At 38.5% G+C, this 19762-nt stretch overlaps 1 protein-coding gene across 2 annotated transcripts in view; it reads left to right on the top strand.

Annotated features, from left to right (window-relative positions):
* Positions 1-17761, top strand: part of efnb3b (ephrin-B3b) — a 73410-nt gene extending 55649 nt beyond the window's left edge. For both annotated transcript variants that reach the window (XM_058782089.1, XM_058782090.1), the window contains exons 3-5: positions 7977-8069; positions 9380-9448; positions 13332-17761. In XM_058782089.1, the coding sequence (XP_058638072.1) occupies positions 7977-8069; positions 9380-9448; positions 13332-13753 (584 nt within the window). In that variant the 3' untranslated portion in view covers positions 13754-17761. The remainder of the gene's footprint in view (positions 1-7976; positions 8070-9379; positions 9449-13331) is intronic.
* Positions 17762-19762: the final 2001 nt, after the last annotated feature.

Here is a 19762-nt window from a genome sequence, read left to right as displayed (position 1 = left end):
TACGAAAGATCCGTGCCTGAACGCCGATGACGTTCGCTCTGTAACCCCACATAACCTAGGAGTCCTGCGGAGATATCCCATCATGCCTTGCTCCGCTCTTGTGTTCTGAGATGAAGTGTTGCTTTCTAGAATGCTGCCGTCTGGAGAGGCCTGTTGGTAGAACTTAGGTTAGTGTATATATATATATATATATATATAATGCATTTATGATATTCTTTATTCATTAAAGAAGAATGCATTATTTTATATGCAAGTCTTGCAAATAATGCACATTGTAATACAGTATATATTTTTGTAAAAATCTGAAACTACAGTTATTTACAATTGTTATATTTTGTGTAGTTATATTAACAGTTACACAATTTGGTTCATCATCATTGTTAAGTTGGTGTAATATATATATATATATATATGGCTCAATGTGTGTGCCGTTGCATCATGGCTCTTTTGCACCAAGCATGTTCCATCAGCTTATTTAATTTGTTTTGTATTTTATGTAATATATTTAGAGGCTTTATAAGCCTTGATGGTGTTGATATTCATACAGTAGATCCCACAGCTGATTTACAGTCCAGCAGATTTTACAGTCTGAACAGGATTAGAGCTGTCTGATCTCATTACATGAGCCACCAAATGCTTTATTTGTTTACACGCTTATTTATAGACTCGTTTAAACCTTATTTGGAGGAAAGGATAAGGGATTTTTCAGATCCGTCTCTGTCTCTCTTTCTCGGTGACCTGTGCCCTCGTAAGCTGCTTTCTTCTTTCGGACACTTGCTCTGCTGCAGTTTTTATTTGTGTTGTGTGTTTACTCATACAGGCTAATGGGCTGGCAGCTGGAGATGGAATGGTTAAGAGGTTAGACGGGTTAAACTCTCTGTAGTGGTTCACGAGTCTGCCTGGCAGGCCTCCAGTACCAGCCTTCTCTTAGTACTCGACCACTGGAGCCTTTAACCTCATACTCGCTCTAGCACACTACAACATCCATTTACAGCATGGAAATGTATGCACTGGCAGTGCTCGTGGTGTCATGAATGCTTTGGATTCAGCTTTGTGACTGTAAGAGTGTGTTATCGTGTGTACATATGAGGAAGTATATGTGTTCCTTGCGTGTCTGTGGTCGGGTCCCCCTGAAGAAGCTGGCAGCGCTGTGCCGCCCCGGGGGCCGATCGAGAAAGGAATGACCGTAATCTGTCTGGATGGGTAGAAACATGAATAACTGGTCACAAATGAAAATGTCATTGAGCATATAGGAAAGATCATGAAGGGTTGTAGCTAATAGGGTCAAAGGTGGGAACGGCTCTAGGGGTCCACAGGTGCAGAGGGGCCCAGAACAATGAATTTAATGCATTAAATATTGCAGGTTCAATACAAGTTAGCCTCAACTGACAGTATTTGTGGCATAATGTTACCCCAAAAATTTATTAAAAAATAAAAAATAAAATCTTGATTACAAGTGAGGCATTTACAATGAAAGTGAATAGGGCCAATCTCTAACTGTTAAAAATAAATTTCAATTTTATTTATACTTTCAATAGTATAGCCACATAACAAACAAGACTTTAGTGTAAAAAAATAAAATAAAATAAAACATACATTTTCCACTTCATTGGCACAACAATGGAAAGCAACAAGCAACAAACCCTAAAATAAATAAAAAATAAATAAATAAAAAACCGTCATAGCTCAAATAATAAAGTATAACAGAAGAAAGAAAGTGTTTTTTTAGGGCTACAGAATGAAAAAAATAATACACTACCATTCAAATGTTTGGAGTTGGTAAGATTAATTTGTAGCATAAATGGCTGCCCACTGCTCCGAGTGTGTGTTCACGGTGTGTGTGTGTTCACTGCTGTGTGTGTGCACTTTGGATGGGTTAAATGCAGAGCACAAATTCCGAGTACGAGTAACCATACTTGGCCACATGTCACGTCACTTTCATTTATTTGATCAAAAGTGCAATTTAAACAGTAAGATTGTGGAATTGAACAAACTAAAAATTTCTATTCTGTTTCCTATTTTAATATATTAAATTTACTCCAGTCTTTATTGTTACTTGATCCTTCAGAAATTATTCTAATGTGCTGATTTGGTGCCCAAGAAACATTTATAATTATTATTATCACCATTGGAAACAGTTGTGCTACTTAATATTTTTGCAGAAACTGTGATTCTTTGTTGAATAGAAAATGAAAAAAAAGAAAAATTGATTTTTATTTTTTTTGAAACAATAAAAGTCTTTACTGTTGCATTTGATAAATTTAATGTGTCCTTGTTGAATAAAAGTATTGATTTCTTTCTTTCAAAAACATTCTTTCTGACCCCAAACTTGTAAACAGTAGCGTACAATGCTTTAAAAACCCTCTAAATTCAAAAATAAACAATTGACAAGTCAATAATTTTTTTTTTTTTTTGTCGTAATTATGCTACAAATGCCGTCGATTGAGCTTATCTTGTATTGAACCAGCAATATTCCCTAAAAATATTTCATTCACAGATTAATTAATATTTCAGTCTATGGTCTCCTGAGAGAAGTATTGAGAAATGTTCAGTTTTGTAGTACTTCAGTATAAGTGGGTATCAGAAAATGTATTGTCCTAACATTTTGTTAGAAAAGGAGGCCCAGCTCAATATACAGTCAGGAGACCCAGAATTCCTAGCTGTGTGTGTGGGGAGGAGATTATATATACACTCTCGTATGTCATTTATGTTTTAAACATGTTTGCTTTTGACAACTGTATTCTAGTGTTACTGTGTGCGTATGATCATCTGGGACATTATGAGCTGCAATTATGTACCATTGCCAAGACTGTCAGTGTGATATACTCGTGCCTACCTCAAGAGGCTCCTTAATCTGTCCTGCTCACACATACACACACAATCTGATGTTAGCCTGTGCTGCTTTATCATAGGCTCACACAGGGCCATTTATAATGACATTGCGGTCTTGTCAGACACGTCAGGGTAAAAGTCGTCTACAGCGCACGTCGTCTCCGTCCTCTTGTGCCTCTTCTGTGGCTGTCATAAACTGACCAATCAGAGCGCAGAATGCTCCACTCAGAAACATTAAGGAAACATTAAGAGAAGTGCCATCAAAATCTGCATCCATTTCGACATCAGCAGCCATTTTCCCTCATAAATTGCTGTTGTTTTGGTAGGTAACGGCATAAATTGTGCCTTGCAAGAACATTGCGGCGTTTCTCCTGCTTTTAAAGTTAATGGAAAACATTATGATTTCGCACAGGCAGTGAGTCTTACGTGGCACCTTTTTTTTTGTGAATTCTCCTGTCCTTTCCTCTTTTTAGCTGTCAGCACTCTCTTAATTGCTTATGAAGGCTTCGTTAATGGCTTAAATCAACCATATGAATGTGTTGCTTCTGATTTATTGAGTCTTATTTAGTTTCAGGAAATATGAAGTGTGAGCCAGAGGTGGAAATAGTTGGCTGAGGACAGCAGTGCAAATCTCTCCTGGTTCAGTACTGTACTAAAAAATAAATAAACACATCGTATTTCACAATCTCATGCTAACTTCATGTTTTGCAGCTCAGTAATGGATGTGTTTTGAGATTTGGGCATTTTTAATGGAATATTGTCAGTTATTTACAGCTCGTTGTCTATGAAGAGCATCTGTGGAATTTTGCCGATTATACAGAACATTAATTTTGACCTGTTCCTCTGTCTGTAACAAAGAGAAAACATGCTTTTAGTGTGTTTACATATGCAGTTTGAATGAAAGCGTAGCAGGAAAATGGGCCAGAGGGTTTGAAAACAGAAATGTGAGGCTGGTATTTTATTAAAAGGGTCATTTTCGTCAAAAATAAAAATTGAGAATGAATTACTGTCACGCATGTTGTTCTAAATGCTGTGGTTTTCTTTCTTATGTAGACAAGAAAAGCAGATGCTCATGCTGCTCTTTTCCACATGTGAATGTGGATTGTCTAGAAAGTAACAGTAGCGAAAGAAAAGTAATCCCTGCAATATTCCAAGTCTTCAGAAGCCTTGTGTGAAGAAAATATCCTAATTTAAGTGTTCACTAAAAATCCTACCCTCTGCCACTAGTCTCAAATTATTGTGATTTAAACATTCTCATATTAAAAATTATTATAATCAATCACTGATGTGATTGCAAGATGCCTTGATGTGCCATAGTTGACTATACATGGGTGTTATTTTAGTATTATTTATACACTTATTTATACACTAATATTTTGAATTAGCTTTTATTTCTAATAATTTTAATTTAATTTTGCAACTGTCAGTTTTTTTTTTTTAGATTTTATTTCAGATTTAGTTTTAGTAATTTAGTACATCAATTTTTGTTTAGTTAGTTGGCAAGACAAAATTTCTAATTAAGATATTTTATTTTATATATTATATTTTTAATAGTTTTAGTTAATGATAATATCACTGGATTTCCCGCAATTAACAAATAAAATGTTTATATATTCAGTGTTTATGTACTCCACAAACACAAAACTATGGATTCAGAAGACATTTACAGTGTGATGCTGATACTGTACTTTTTGTAATTTTTAGATATGTATGCATTTATGTAATGGCATATGGTTGATTAAATTATGACTAAATTTTCATACATGCGCGTATATATGCTTTAAAGGGATAGTTCACCCAAAAATGAATTTGGTTTTGTCTGTGTATGTTTTGTTTTTTGTTTTTTTTTCGACTCTCAAAGCCGTGGGTCCCATTGACTGCCATTATATGACTGACAGACTGCAACGGCTTGAGTTAAAAATCTTTGTTTGTGTTCTACTGAAGAAACAAAGTCATCTACATCTTGGATGCCATCAAATTTTCATTTTTGGGTGAACTATCCCTTTAAGGGTTAAAATAGTTGTATATGGTAATCAACAGGTTACAAATATCCCACAATATTCCTTAAACAGACATAATTTGAATATTTATGATGCCTTGATGATTTGCCATTAAAATGTATCTAACATATATGCTACATAAATACATCAAATATGCACACACACGGTCTCTCACTGTCTGTAACTCTCATAAACACACTCGCACACAAATGTGCTTCCACAATAATAGCCGTGGGATAACGCCCACGCACAACACACACGTCTGACTGACTTGCGCTTTATCACCATCATTAGTGTGACAAGAGGCATCCCAGAACCCCTTTACATAAACACATGCGTGGGAGATGCACACACTCTCTCTCACACTCACACAGCCTCCTTGGCTTCATTTGTTTGTTGTTTTGTTCACTAAATCGCTCTTCTGGCCTTTACACTTCATTCTTTTTATCAGTTCTTCTGTCTTGAATCTTTGTGACACACAGCTGCTCCTGTCTTTATGCAAGTTTTTATTCTTATCCCGGAGAGAAATACACACACTGAGGTGAATAAAATACACATAGTGATTGGGAACGAATGACTGCAATGTTTCTTCATGACTTCTGCACTTCATTTCTTTCTGTTCCTGTTATATGGGACTTGGAGAATGGTGTTCCTCTGCCACTCCGTCCTCCATTTCTCCTCATCCCGCCATCACTGCTGATCATTGTCTCAATTACTCATCCTGTCCTAGTCTTTCTCTCTCCCTCTCTAGTCTTTGTGTTTTCATCAGTCTCTCATCCCATTTTTACCTCTTTATCTCTCTGCCGCTTTGTTTCTCTCTCTCTACCTCCAATTTATCTTTAAAGGAGAGTCGAAGCTATAGCTTTGCTACTTACAATAAACAGTATTGTTCTTGCTTGTCTTTTGTTTCTCCCATTTTCTTTTTTTTTTTTCTGCCCCAAGACCTTTCAGTACTTCATCTTATAGGGAAGAGCCACATACGTGTCATCAGAGTCCCTCCCTCTCGCTCTTTCCACTCTTCCTTACACTGTCTTTTCTGTCATCTGCTCACACATTTGGTCTTTCCATCACCTCCTATCGTCTCTCTTCTCAATCACATCAGCAACAGCTTGTCAGAGACCATCAGTGTCTCCCTCCCTCCCTGTCTCTCTCTCTTTTCTTTCCATCTCATAAAATGTCTCAGAATATCCATGTTTTAGGGTTACAGTTAACCTTGACCTTCCCACTCTATCTATCTATCCATCTATCCATCTATCCATCTATCTATCTCTGTCTGTCTGTCTGTCTGTCTTTCTATCATCCGTCCGTCTTTTTATGCCCCTGTCCAAGCACGCTGTGCAGTCCTTCAGTGAGGCTGAGAGCGTGAGTGAGGGAGAGATGAAGGTGTGAAGGTCTCTTTTTTCACACCCTACATGGGTCATTGGTGAGAATGTTATTCTGCTGCCCAGGGGTATTTTTTTCTGAAACGAACAAAAACGTTTAAAATGTCCACGTGAGACTGACAGAGAGTGATATATTTAAAATAAATGAAGGAATCAGAATCAAGAGGCATAACATATTACACCAGTGTGTGACAGAGGCGTGTCTGTCCTCCATTATTCTCTCTCTCACTCCATCCCTCAGTAAATAAGATCTGGCACTCTCACTTACATCAGATCATTATTTCTCTCTCTTTCTTTCTGTCTCTCTCTCTCATTTAAGACGGCCAGACCTTATTACCAAGGACAAGCTGTCCTGTCCTGTCTTTGGCCCATGAGTCTGGCCCACATGTAACCAGCCGTCGGCCGCTCTTAGCTCACCTCAACCCACATGCATCTCACATGACATCCACCTGTAGCCCACTTCATATTAGGAGCGGCCATCGTTGGCCCACTTAGGTCCATGAAGCTCACCAATATCATTTCTCAAGAACCTGTCAGCATTATGGAGTCCTGGATTAAGCGAGTTTGTGTGTGTATGAGTGATGGATGCAGTTTGAGGCGTTTTAGGATGCTAAATGACCTCCTCTGGGACCGGAAATTAGGCCTCATTAGAGCTGCACCATGATGCAGAGTGACATTTGTGTGTGTTAATCTACATTAGATCAAATATCTGTGCAGAATAACTGTGTGTCAGTGGGAACTATTATTGCTACAGTATCAGATCTGTGTCTGTGAGTCTGTTTGTGACACCATATTACACATTTTTTTCGTAGCATACAGAATGTATGCTGTTCAAATTGAGTACATTTTCTGTAAAAAATGTAGTAGTTGACAATTTGCCAAGCAGAACCCATGTGAGATACTGTATCCCACAATGCAGTGCTCTTAACTCAAACTTTTTTGTTGATAGTGACAAATCACTACTGTTAACATCTGTCTTGACTCATGATTTGATAAGGCTGCCAGAAGTATAGACATTTCTACACAAACGTGGATTAAGAATAACATTTTAAATTAGAAATAAAAGTAAAAATATAACCCATTCATTTCCAGGATATTAACAGGATGACACTTGCTAAATTAAGTTTTTGAATTTTTCAGGTTAAATCATTGAATGCACTGAAGATTTTGAATACAGTTGTTCATATTGTTTCACATACTTTTTTTTCAATAGTAGGCAGGATTCAGCAGTTTCAGTCTTTCGGTATTCTTCTGTTTTTGGGACATTTTCTTGATTTGCACATTACTAGGGTCTGATGCTGAATTGTTTTATACATTAGGCTATATATGCAATATCTCTGGATATATTTGTGAAATTATCAGTTTGAACGCAAAAAAACCCTATTCTGAAGTATTTTTGTCCTTGCAATGACAAAAATGTACTTGAGAAGCAGCATTGCATAAGATATTAAGACTTGTGTTCAGAGAATGTTCAAAACAAGTGTATTTTGTCTGCACTGCCTGATTTTTTTAAACCGAGTAAGACAAAATACACTTGTGTTAAAAATACCAGAATACACTTACACTCAAAATATAATGTTTAAAAAACAAAGCTTAATGTTTTATGCAGTGTTGCTTTTCAAGTATATTTATCTTTTTTTATATTTTTACATGTGAAAACAAGTCATAAATTAACCTGATTAAGAAGTGATTGCGGTTGATTGTTTGCTGTGTTTGTGATACCTGTATACTAATGTCGTAAATCTCTTCTTTTCTTTCACAGCTACATCAGATGGGACGCGCCAGGGGCTGGAGAGCATGAGAGGAGGAGTTTGCGCTACACAGGGCATGAAGGTGGTGCTGAAAGTGGGACAGAGTGAGTAACACACACGCACACACACTCTTGGGAGCATATCGGCAGACAAAGCCAGAGGGTTGGTCACCTGAAACAGTTACGGATGCTGGATTTGCAGAAACTTAGGCTCAGTAAAGCGTTTCTCTCAGTGGCACACATGACCACGCTCGTGACCAATAGCTTTTGTTTACACGCAAACACAAACTCTGTTGGCCCCTTGTTAGTTTTGATTATTAAACTCAGGAAAACAGCGGTAAGTGAATCCCAACAGACTGTGGACACAAGTCCCTGAGCCGTAACAGTACACCACAAACACTCGTGTCCGTTGTGTGTTTAGAGTTCTTTATCAGTCATGCCTATCACACTACACTGTTGAATAAGAGAGGATTAACACAGCTCAAAGACTATGAAATGTTTTGTTTGTATTTTCCTGTTTTTAATTATTTATTTTTTTCGGCCTCCATCTTTGGCTATGATTTTTTTTTTTTTTCAGAACGTTTATTGACTTTACTTAAAAATCCCTTTTGCTCTCTCTTTTTCACTCTCGCTCTCTCACTGTAGTTGTTATCTGCTTCGTGGCTGAAAGGTCACGTCTGTTTTGTTTGTCATCTAAATAAAAGCCGTTTCGGTTGGAGATATCTGATGAGATGTGCATGCACACACACACACACACACACACACACACAGACTGTCATGGCATTTTGACAAGTGTGACAGCTCGCTATAAGCTCAGAGATGACTCTGTATGTGTGTATGTGTCTAAAGTGTTTGTAACCTCAGCGGTAGCCCCTCAACAACAACATTATGGTGTGAAACATCTTAAAGGAACCCTATTCTACACTTTTGCATTTTATACTAATCCATATCAGTTGTAATTGGCCTTTTGTATCTGCTCTCTGACCTTTAAAATAAAACACATTGTTTTTGCTACTATACCTTTGAGACTTATGCAGATGCAATTCTTGATGATTGGCAAACAATTGCATATTAATTAGTATTAACTTGTTGATTACCGAATAGTTGATATTTATACTACCGGTCAAAATTTTTGAGTGATTAAGATTTTAATAATGTTTTTGAAAATAGTCTTGTCTGCTCATCAAGCCTGCATTTGTTTGATAATATAGCAAAAACAGAAATATAATGAAATATTTGTAAAACTTAAAATAACTGTTTTCTCTTTTAACATATTATAAAATGTCATTTAAATCACAGTATCATGCTTACAAGGTTGTGATACGGTAGCATATTTGTTTTTGTTACTGTATGTTGTGTGCAGGTTGACTGAACCATTATTATTGCTAAACGGTTTCTCAATCATGTGTCCATAGGTCCATATGGTCTGCCGGCCAAATCTCCCAAACCTGACCCCGCGGACCGTATCAACAGCCTGAATCCAGGTAAACACAGCTGCCTTCAGTATCATGAGGACATGGCTCATCCCAAACAGACACAACATTAATAAAAGAACAGAACTAACTAAAGGAACAAGGGAAAGAAGCGACAGATGGATGGAGAGAAACAGGCGTCTTGGCGCTCGGGTTCTTTTTGATATATTCCACCCTTCTGTTTGTTCTCTCCTCCTCACGTTCCCTCATTTTTTCCCCTCTTTTCCACCGTTTGCTGTCTTCTACGGAGGCCCTGGAGCCACGAACTGGAGGCAGAATGCGGTGAGGGTAATGGCCGCACGGGGAAAGATAAAGGATGAGAGGAGGAGAGAGCCGTCATTTCGGAGACTTATTAATGCCATTAGTTTAGCGGCTTGGGTTTAGTTGGTCCTGAGAGGAAGAAAGACACAGAAAATGGGAGGGAGAGGAGGATGATTAGTGTAGGATGATAGAAAGAGAAAATTACTCACACTCTTTGTTTGCACGGGTTTGACATTTGGGAGCAAGAGACTGGTGCCTTGTGTCCTATTCTGTTTTTTCTTTGACATACAAAGACAAAAACGTTTCTGTCTATCCATCCATCCATCTGGCTGTCTGTCATGACTTGGAGTGGTGGAGGATGTAGGTGGGTTTGGGGGGCTGCAGGTCATTATGAGCACAATAACACGGACAGTCATAGAGACACGGAGCGAAGGAGGAGGTGGAGGAAAGGAGTGAGGGATGGAGAGAGAAAACGAGAGGAATTGTGTCAAGAATAATGATGGGCCAATTGAGAGCGCCTGCAGTCAGATCCCTGTATTTCCGACCGTTCCCGTGCTCGGCAGGGGCTCTCATTGTCTCCCGTAGAGATCACAACTGCACACACACATATACACGCGCTGAAACATCAGCTATGTCCGGCTAAGTAAGCACAATGGTCATTTGTTCCATGTCTTGTATTTAATGTGTGTTTGTAATCAAGCCCGTTGTACCTTTCCAATCTGTGTTTCCCATTGCCAGTAAGCTATAGCTTCCCTTCTTAAAAGAATAATTCACCCAAAATCAACAATGTTTTATTCTGTGGAACGCAAAATGAGAATATTTTGCCAGTTTGCACGCACCGGAACTATAAAGCAGTCCATAAAACTCATATATTTCAGGTCTTCTGAAGGCTTGTGTGAACACCAAAATGAAAGTGAAAATGATTCAGTTCAATTCAAATTTGTATGCAACGCACTTCCCTCAATGCAGCTTTAAAGAAAATGTTTCAAATGTTACAATCAACAAGCCAGAAGTGACTGTGTCAAGTTTTCTATGAAAATTCATTTAAGTTGGCATTTCAAGCAAATTTAATGTCACCAAACACCATTGGTTCTTACATGTTGCAAACAAAACATGCTGTAGCAACAGAGGGCAAGATTTACATTGCAAAAATCACTTAAATAGCAGTCCGTTGCTCACTCAAAGCTGTCATATTGCTTTAGAAGACTTTAAATATATCACTCAAGTCATATTGACTATTTTATGTATCTTCGTCAAAACAGCAGCTTGGACATTGTGCACTGTGTTTTCCACACAAGAAAGAAAGTCCTACAAGTTAGATTTTCATTTTTGTTTGAAGTGCCCCTTTAATAACCTATAAAGTCGTTTATAGTAAGGCAGTCCACCTTTGAGAATGACCATGTGGTTGTTATCTAGCACATCTCCATTGTGTGGTTTTGTATTTCCTCAGGTTCCTCGTCTTAAAGAGCCCAATCAAGCCACAGCGTTTAGATTGGCTTTCATTTCCCCTGCGAAATGCCTCCCACACGCCATAATCCCGTTATGTAAAGATAAATGACTAATATAGCCTCATAGATCCCGCATCTATTAAAATGCTCTCTCAGCTGTTGTTCATAGAAGAGGCTAAATACACCATTCCAGTGTTTAAACCTGCAGCACATAAACCACAGCTCATGTTTCATGTGTAAAAAATTTATTTATTATGTTTTTTTTTATTATAGAGGAGAACATTTAGAGCTGCTGCTCCCTGGTGTGTCTTCTGAGTGTTTAACAGCTTTTGGGGGGGTAGAATGATAAACAACTTCCAGCAGAAAATAAGTTGCTATATTAAGAATAATTCATGGTGTAGCCTCGTCTGAAAGTACTGTAAAGGCCAGTTCACAAAGAGAGGAAATATTCAGCATGGATATACACTCAAAAGAGACTTTGAGTTACAAAACAGAGCACTTCTATGAAACTATTCATACTGGAGATTACATTTTGACTGATTATGGAAGGTTTTTTCCAATTTACTCTTTGTGAATAGACCTTTTGTCTGAGATTTGTCACTTTTACGTTTCGTTATTGTTGTGAACAGGTCTTAATGCTGAGTCCAAATCCTCATCTCCTCATCTTTATTTTTCAACTCAACGGTCTGATGATTGCGCTTCACGTCTCCATTGCCAGACCACAGTGGCTGACCGCAGGTTTACACTGCGTGTTTTACGCCCGTGCCAAAACGTGCATGTTTGCGGAAACCCAATCCACCTTGACTCATTGTGATGTGAGTCACTGGTCAGTGAGTTCAGAGAAAAGTCCAGTACTTTACAACATCCTCCAAACTTTATTCAGATTTCTGACAGTTTGAGTGAACACGGAGGACTCTAATTGGTTCGGTCTGATCTGTTAAGGACATGAACAAGCCAATCAAAGGGTTAGATGACTGGCCCCATTTAATTTGTTCCATTTGATTGGTTAAAGTCATTAACTAGCCCATCAGATGACGAGGTAGACGGAGGAAGGCGATGCTAGAGGGCAGGATGTGGCAGCGCTAATGAACCCGCTACATCAGACTAATACTCATGTAAGTGTCAGAGGGCACTTCTCTGAGTCCGCGCTCCAATACGGGAACAAGTTAAAGGTGGTCATCTCACTAATGGGTGTCATCACCACATGCAATCTAGAAAGACTCGGAAAAGTTTCCCTGACAAAAATACTGAACTTCAGAAAACTACATGTTTAGTTAAGGGACTTCAGTTTAGGGGACTTATGTGTACTAATCTAATGTCCAAGTTTGTTCAAAGAAGCAATATGTGACACACTCTATCATTTTAGCGGCTATCTCAGTAAGCTGTTTGTAGAAAAAATTTTATTATAAGCAAGAAAAACCTGAATTTTGACGGATTTTTGATGGATTGGGCATATTGCCCAGTTTATTACAAACTTCAAACCATAAATTTTGTTTTGTCACTCTTTAATGTGGTGTGACAGATTGCTGCATTGCTAAAAGTCATTGAGTGTTCAGAAGAATGTCCACAGTCACATATATGTGTGTATACAGGGCTGCACGATTATGACAAAAATCATAATTGTTGATTATTCCTTTGAAATTGTGATTGCAATTAATTACTGTTATCCCAATTTAATTTGAATGATGTTTTGCATAGTTTTATACCATTGTTTGAAGCTATTGCATGTCATATTTTTATATGAAAATAAACAAGCTGAAAACACTCTTCCTGAAAAACATTGATAAGATAACACGTAGAAAGAATAAACACATCTTAAGCATGGAGAATAATGTAAGTGGACCTTTTTTTTTGTAGTTGCATCTTTGAGTGATTACATAATTGTGGCATCCGTAATTGTAATCATGATTAGAAATTCAATTAATTGTGCAGCCCTATATTGTCTTACAAAAAACCATACTGACTCCAAAAAAATTTGAATGGTAGTGTATGTTAGAATAAATCTCCTAAAAAAAAGCCATTATTATTAACAAGTATTGAATTATTACATATTGAATTATTTTATATTATTTTCTTGAAATCTTGAAATAAATAAAAATATTTAGGTCAAAATGATGGAGAAGATCACATATGTAGAGTGTCTTTATATGTCTATTGAATTGATCAAATTCTTCTCTGTTTTGTAGGTGCTGGAAACAACACACATCCCAGAATTCCCCCTAGAGGTCCTGGTGGAGAAAACGGCCCCCTTCCGCCCTCCAACATCGCCGTTATCGCAGGTGCAGCCGGCGGTTCAGCTTTCCTACTGCTCGTGACAGCTGTGATCTGCGTGGTGTGCTACCGACGACGACATGCCAAGCATTCCGAATCGCACCACCCTCCGCTCTCCCTCTCCTCCCTGACCTCGCCCAAACGGGGCTGCGGCGGGGGCGTAGGAGGTGGCAACAACAACGGCTCGGAGCCTAGCGACATCATCATCCCGCTGCGGACTTCTGACTCCGCCTACTGCCCGCACTACGAGAAAGTGAGCGGGGATTACGGCCATCCGGTCTACATCGTACAGGAGATGCCCCCTCAGAGTCCCGCCAACATCTACTATAAAGTATGAGAACCGGAGACGACCTTACGACAACATCTGCTAAGACCACACCCACCTTAAACGACTACCTAAACCCCGCCCCAAGCCCCGCCCCCACAATCTGCATCCCCGTAGATCAGATCCTTTTACCTTCACACGCATTTCTCCGACACGCTGACCACTCAAGGTCGAGTGCGTCTGTGTGTGTGTGTGTGTGTTTGTTTGTGTGTGATACCATTCCTCGCAACTCACCCAACTTCGGCCTTTTGTTAGAGAGAGGTTGTCCTGATGTGAGGGCCTCCCTCTCTTTGACGTCCCACATGGGGAAAGTTCTTAAAGCTAGAGAAGACCTCCTGGAGTGATTCAGCCAACTGACAAAAACATGAACTCCTTTTTGGGGGGCCGTTCTGGAGCACAAGCATCAAAACTTTTTCTGATGTACTTGCAAAAAGACTATAAACACACAAAAAAAGAAAAGAAAACTCAACTTGTCCAGACCTACAAAGACAACATGTGAACTTTGACCTCGAATGCTACATTTACTCACAAATAGCAGTCTAGTTTGTGTTAAACTCCTTCGAAAGGGGGAGGGGCCATCGATTCAGCCAATCGTCACACAGGGCTGCAGTCACGTGCTCTAGGACCCATGTGTTTGATTGGTGGAGTTGTAGTGGCGTGGAGAATCTTGTATATTTTAATAACGTGTGTATTTTGTGAGTGTGTAGGATAAATATTCCGACACTGCTGTCGCACACGTTGCGACCGGCGTGCTTCAGTACAACTCGCAAGTGTTTTTGCGTGCGGATGAGTGCGTGTTTGAGTACAGTGTTAGCGTGAGCATGGGAGCGTGTGTTTGTTAGACTGTTTCAAAACCAAAACACAAAAATATGAGCGAACATCAAAAAAGTTTTTTTATCGCTTTCAACACATAGATTATAATTATATATGAATACTCAGTAAAATAATTTTTAGATTTTTTTCATGTAAAGTTACAGTTTGCTAGGCCTAATTTTTGTTTTCCTATTTTTTATGACATGCTGACCTTGTTTCTTCCCCTTTTTGAGTTGTAAATTAATTTAATGCTTTCATTCCGTTGCAGAAACCGAGTTTGTTTGGTTCCCCCTCATTTTCCTCTTTCCCTGGAGTCTCCTCCGCTCTACACATATATTTTTATAGCTCCTTGTACTCTGATGTAGTTTTGAAGCTAGACCTCGTTTGTGAATGTGTTGAGGTAGAACAATCCGAGAAAGTTTTTTTATTATTATTTTTAAAGACGCTTGGAAAAAAAGGGGAAAAAATCCAGAAAGGAGGGAAGAATTGGATGGGGGTGAAATAAAAAGAAAAGAATGCGAACACCGCCTGTTGGGAAGGCAAACGCACGAGCGAGGAAACTTCTAGAAAGACTGTGAAGCTATGGAAGAATCACACATTAAAAGAAAAAAATAGGGGGAGGGGGAGGAGGGGAGAGAGAAGGAAAGCTGAAAGATGATTGAAGGAGAAGAGAGAGAGAGTGAGAGAGAGAGGGATGGAAAGGTTTTTAATAAACTCGTCTGAAGCGGTGGAAGAGGCAGATTTGGGCCTGATGGTCTTCTGAGGTACAAATAGACAGATGAGGGGAAGAAAGAAACTCTTTCTCTCAGATGGACAACAGGATAAATGGACACACAGAATTACTCTTTTGCAGACACACAGTGCTCTTTTTTGTTCACATGAAGTGAAGTGGAAATATTTCTAGACTTGTTTCAAATTCTTGAGTATCGGACATGTCTCAATTTAGTAGACATGTTCAGACACACACACACACACACACACACACACACACACAGAGAGAAATACTCAATGGCCATGGCACACAGAAAAGCTCTGTCACACACACACACATGCATAGCTCCAAAACACAATCAAAAGCCATTCTGATTGGGCATATATGCTGGTTACCTCAACAAATGCCGTGATTAGAATTGTTCTTACATTCTCTTTCTCTCCTCTCTCTCTCTCTCTCACACACATACACACACACACACACACAATCATGCAGCTTTGTAACTAGCTGTGTGTATATCTCTGTTGGTGCCAATGAAAATCTCTCTTTTAGGCCTGAAATACACTCTACGCAAGTATGTGAACGCAAACGCTTCCAACTACACGTCGTTGCTTTCTGAAATGTGTCAGGACTCAGTTGCATTCTCAGCACATATTAGCATAAACTATGGTCAGTTTTCTCTGACATGGCAGATCAGCAGTTTGGCAAAGAATCTTACAAAACTAGTTAGCTTCAGTTAGTCAGCGGCTGAATTTGGAATAGAATACTATTCTTAAAATGTCTGTCATACAGTATGCTATTTGGAAATGTTAGCTAAAGTGATTCAAAGGCTGAATTCAAAATGGCATGTTTTGACTAGCTTTAGCCAATTAGCAGAGAAAAATTAGCTATATGGCACTAATAGTAACTACATGACATGTGGGGGGAAAACAATATTTTGTTGCTACAAATTGAGAATTCATTCCCACAAGTTATTAATTTGTGGCCACGTTTCATTAATTAGCTCTGTTGTTGTAGTTAAATCCAACTAAAGTGAGGGAACAAAGTAGTACAACATGGCCGCTAATAAACTAAAATGAGGGAACGTATTAATAAATTATGAGAACAAATTAATAATTTGTGCCCATTTTATTTATTTTTTTCTGCATGCCATGTGTGAGGCTCTGTAGTAAGAACTGTATGCTAGTATGCTATTCTGGAAACAGTTAACTAGTAGTAAATGAAGCCCCACACATGTAATGTGGGGAAAAAAACAAACAATTTATTAATTTGTTACCAATTTTTACTTGAACTGTAATCAATTTGTACATTTTGTATTTCGAAAACGGCTGATATTAACATTTGTTCTTGCGTTTGCGATGCAAGCATCCGCATACTTGCGTAGAATATGTTTCTGGCCGTAGGAGTACAAATTGTGTTCTGTTTCACTGCCATTGTCACAGTGTGTTTTGTATGCGTGTAAAAGAATGTTATCGCTAAGAAATACACCGCATACACGCACATAATAACAAGCCATTCATACCCAAATATGTTGGTGGTCTTATTTTGCAGATGTGATTTGTGACTGACGTTGGGACTCGAACAATCTGTTACTGTTTTCAATCTGCCTAGAAAGCTTCAATATTTGTCTCTCAAAAGCATTTAGTTTTGTATCACTCTGGTGCATCAAGACTGTGAGAAAAAAGAAACGACATGACATTGTTTTCCTGTCACATTGATGTTTTCTTCTTACACGCCAATTTGGATTTTGTTACTTCAATATCAAGTTGCCTAAAATGTGGAGGTGTTACGTTTGTTCGGCGCTGTTGTATTCGTGGGCTGTTTCATACATATTTAAGCGTTCGATTTCTGTTCAAATTCTGTTGCATTTACGAAAACAATCAGCGTAAGCCATGTCTCTGACCCTGTGCACATGGACTTGGATACATGTGTGTGCGTGCAGGTGTGCGTATGTCCGAAACACACGTGGACATCGTTCGAAGACGGACCGACGCATTGCGTTCGGATCACAGAGGACACACGAGGAGACACAAACTCTCTCTGCTCACCATCCTCCCTTTTTTAGGTCTCGTTTATCGAACATCTGGCCTCAGAAAGGTCCATCTTCTGTCTTTCACATCGAGCGGTTCTTTGTGCACTTGCTTTCGCCACGAACGCTGGGACCAGTATTCTGTACGCAGACACAAGCGGGGACGAACCACAAAGTGTGTATTTTTTTAGAGAACGCTTCAGTTGTGTGTACGTGTTTCTCTGTGCCAATAGCCAGCGGGTGTCGGCCACTTTAAAGACCTCCATTCCTCTCCAGTGATGTGTTCAGACGTTTGTAAAACACCATGTTTGTGTGTGCTGTTTTCTTTTCCGTGTCCATCCCTCCATCTTGCCCCCTCACGATCCCTCTCTTGTTTTCCCTCCTGCATACATGCCTTTAAAAGGGTTAAACAACTAATACATTCCTTTGAAGAAATGTTGATTAAAAAACACACAAAAAAAAACTTTACAATGCATTCTTGGGCTCTCTTTAGTGTGTGTGTGTGTGTATTTGTTTTCGAATGCATTGAGTTTTGTGAATTTCCACTGAACGTGCACCTGAATGAGATATAGAGAAACCATTTAATGTTCTTTATTTTTCTTTCCACTCTACCATCAATCTCTTCTTCCTGGTATTTCATCTTCTCTAAAGTAAACAGTGGCTTTTACAGTCACCATCCGTAGCCAGTAGAGAAATGAATGTGTCCTTTAAGTGCACAGAAATACCTTTTCTTGTATTAGTTATTTCGGACTGTATCTCTCTTTCTCTTTTATTGCTTTCCTTTAGATCCTTCTGTATGTTTTCCGTAATGCCATTCAGTTGCCAAAGCAACCATTGCCTTCTGGCAACAATTTCATTTTTATGAAAACTCGCAAAATCTGGTACTGATTGCCCCCGTGAGGTTTCCACATAGTTACAGGTGATGCAGAGGCGAAGGCTGTATTATTGGCCTGGGAACGCTTATGTCGTGCTACAATCCTCTCATTGGTGTAATGTGATTTAAGTGTGAAGGGGAAGGTTCTGGAACACAAGGGAGAGAAAGAAAAACACTTAAAAAATGGCCTTATAGGCTTCTGCGGTCATCTTTATTGCGTAATCATTTTTCTAAAAACATGCTTGTATGCCTTTAATGACCCAGAGGAGCATTTTATCGCCCATGGTTTGCTCAGGGAATTTCTCAACTGTGTCTCAGGTTTTTCTCCTACGGTTTCCTTGGTAAAAAATAAAATGTCAGCAAATTAGACAATTGTTGACGTACAGTCAATAGAGTGGTAAAATGAATGTGGATGGCGTAGATAATTAGGTTTTGCAAGATTTTTGTGCTAAATAGAATTAGTGATAAATTTAATGTGGATCGCACAGATAATTAGGTTTTGTAAGAGTTTGATAAGAAATGTTTGAGCTCTCCAAATCTAAAGCAAAAGTCTCCTTTTAATCTCTTTAAAATCATTGCTGTCTCAGAGTGGTTACATTTTTCCCAGGTTGAACTCATAAGACCTAAATTAATTATATGATTAACTTCAAAAAGATATATTCAATCTGCATTCAAAAAGAAATAAAAAGCCTTACAAAGTACCCCAGAATTTTACATAATGCTAAACTTTAATTAAAAAGTAATGAATAACATAACATTATTTGGGAAAAAATATAGATTTTGTGATAAAATTGTGCAAGTGTTCAATTTTGATAGTATAAACATGATACATGTAGATAAAAAAATTGACATTTTATCCTTTTTTTTTTTCATTTAATGCATTGACATTTCATCATGAAATGTGGCCTGCAGCTTGCCATCCACTTGGGAGAAAAATGGTTTGAAATCTCACTAATAGAAATGTAACCTATATATCATATGTAATACGTTTATATTTTATATTCCATATATTTCATCAGCTTTGCACATAGGCCAACTTTGTTGAATTTCCTTTCAAATTCCAATTCAAATTCATTATTTGTGGGCAAGGCCATTAGCCTAAATAAAAATGCCAACTCACTGAATTGAAAGGGAGGCAGAGGCAGCCCTTAAATTATACATTTTCCCAATTCTGGTTGAGCAAAGGTATTGCTAGAAATGCTTATCAGAAATGCATATCAGACATATCAGAAAACACAGAAAATCGAACCTGATTTTTTTTTATGACGGACGAAAGTTTCGGAGGTAGCGTGTAAACGTGATTGACACAACGTGAGGTCGTATTTATTTTTTAACGTGCGAAAATTTCGGACTCAGTGTGCAATGGCCTTATATTTCGCATCACACATAGTCACAAAAACATGATAAACAACCGATCACATAATTTCACATTAAGAGCTAAAGCGCTCTTAACACTCATTCGCATCCACTTATATGCGAACGCATTTTCTCTGTAACTTCACGACTTAACTTCCGGCGCGTCTCACACAGTGTTACTAATAACAAATTTTCAGGGGAAGTTGCTAAAGAAGGTCGATTTGTTGCTTAAAGTTG

This window comes from Onychostoma macrolepis, chromosome 07 (genome assembly GCF_012432095.1).
Source record: "Onychostoma macrolepis isolate SWU-2019 chromosome 07, ASM1243209v1, whole genome shotgun sequence".
NCBI lineage: Eukaryota > Metazoa > Chordata > Actinopteri > Cypriniformes > Cyprinidae > Onychostoma > Onychostoma macrolepis.
Note: the sequence above shows the minus strand (reverse complement) of the source record. Positions and strands in the feature narration are given on the sequence as shown.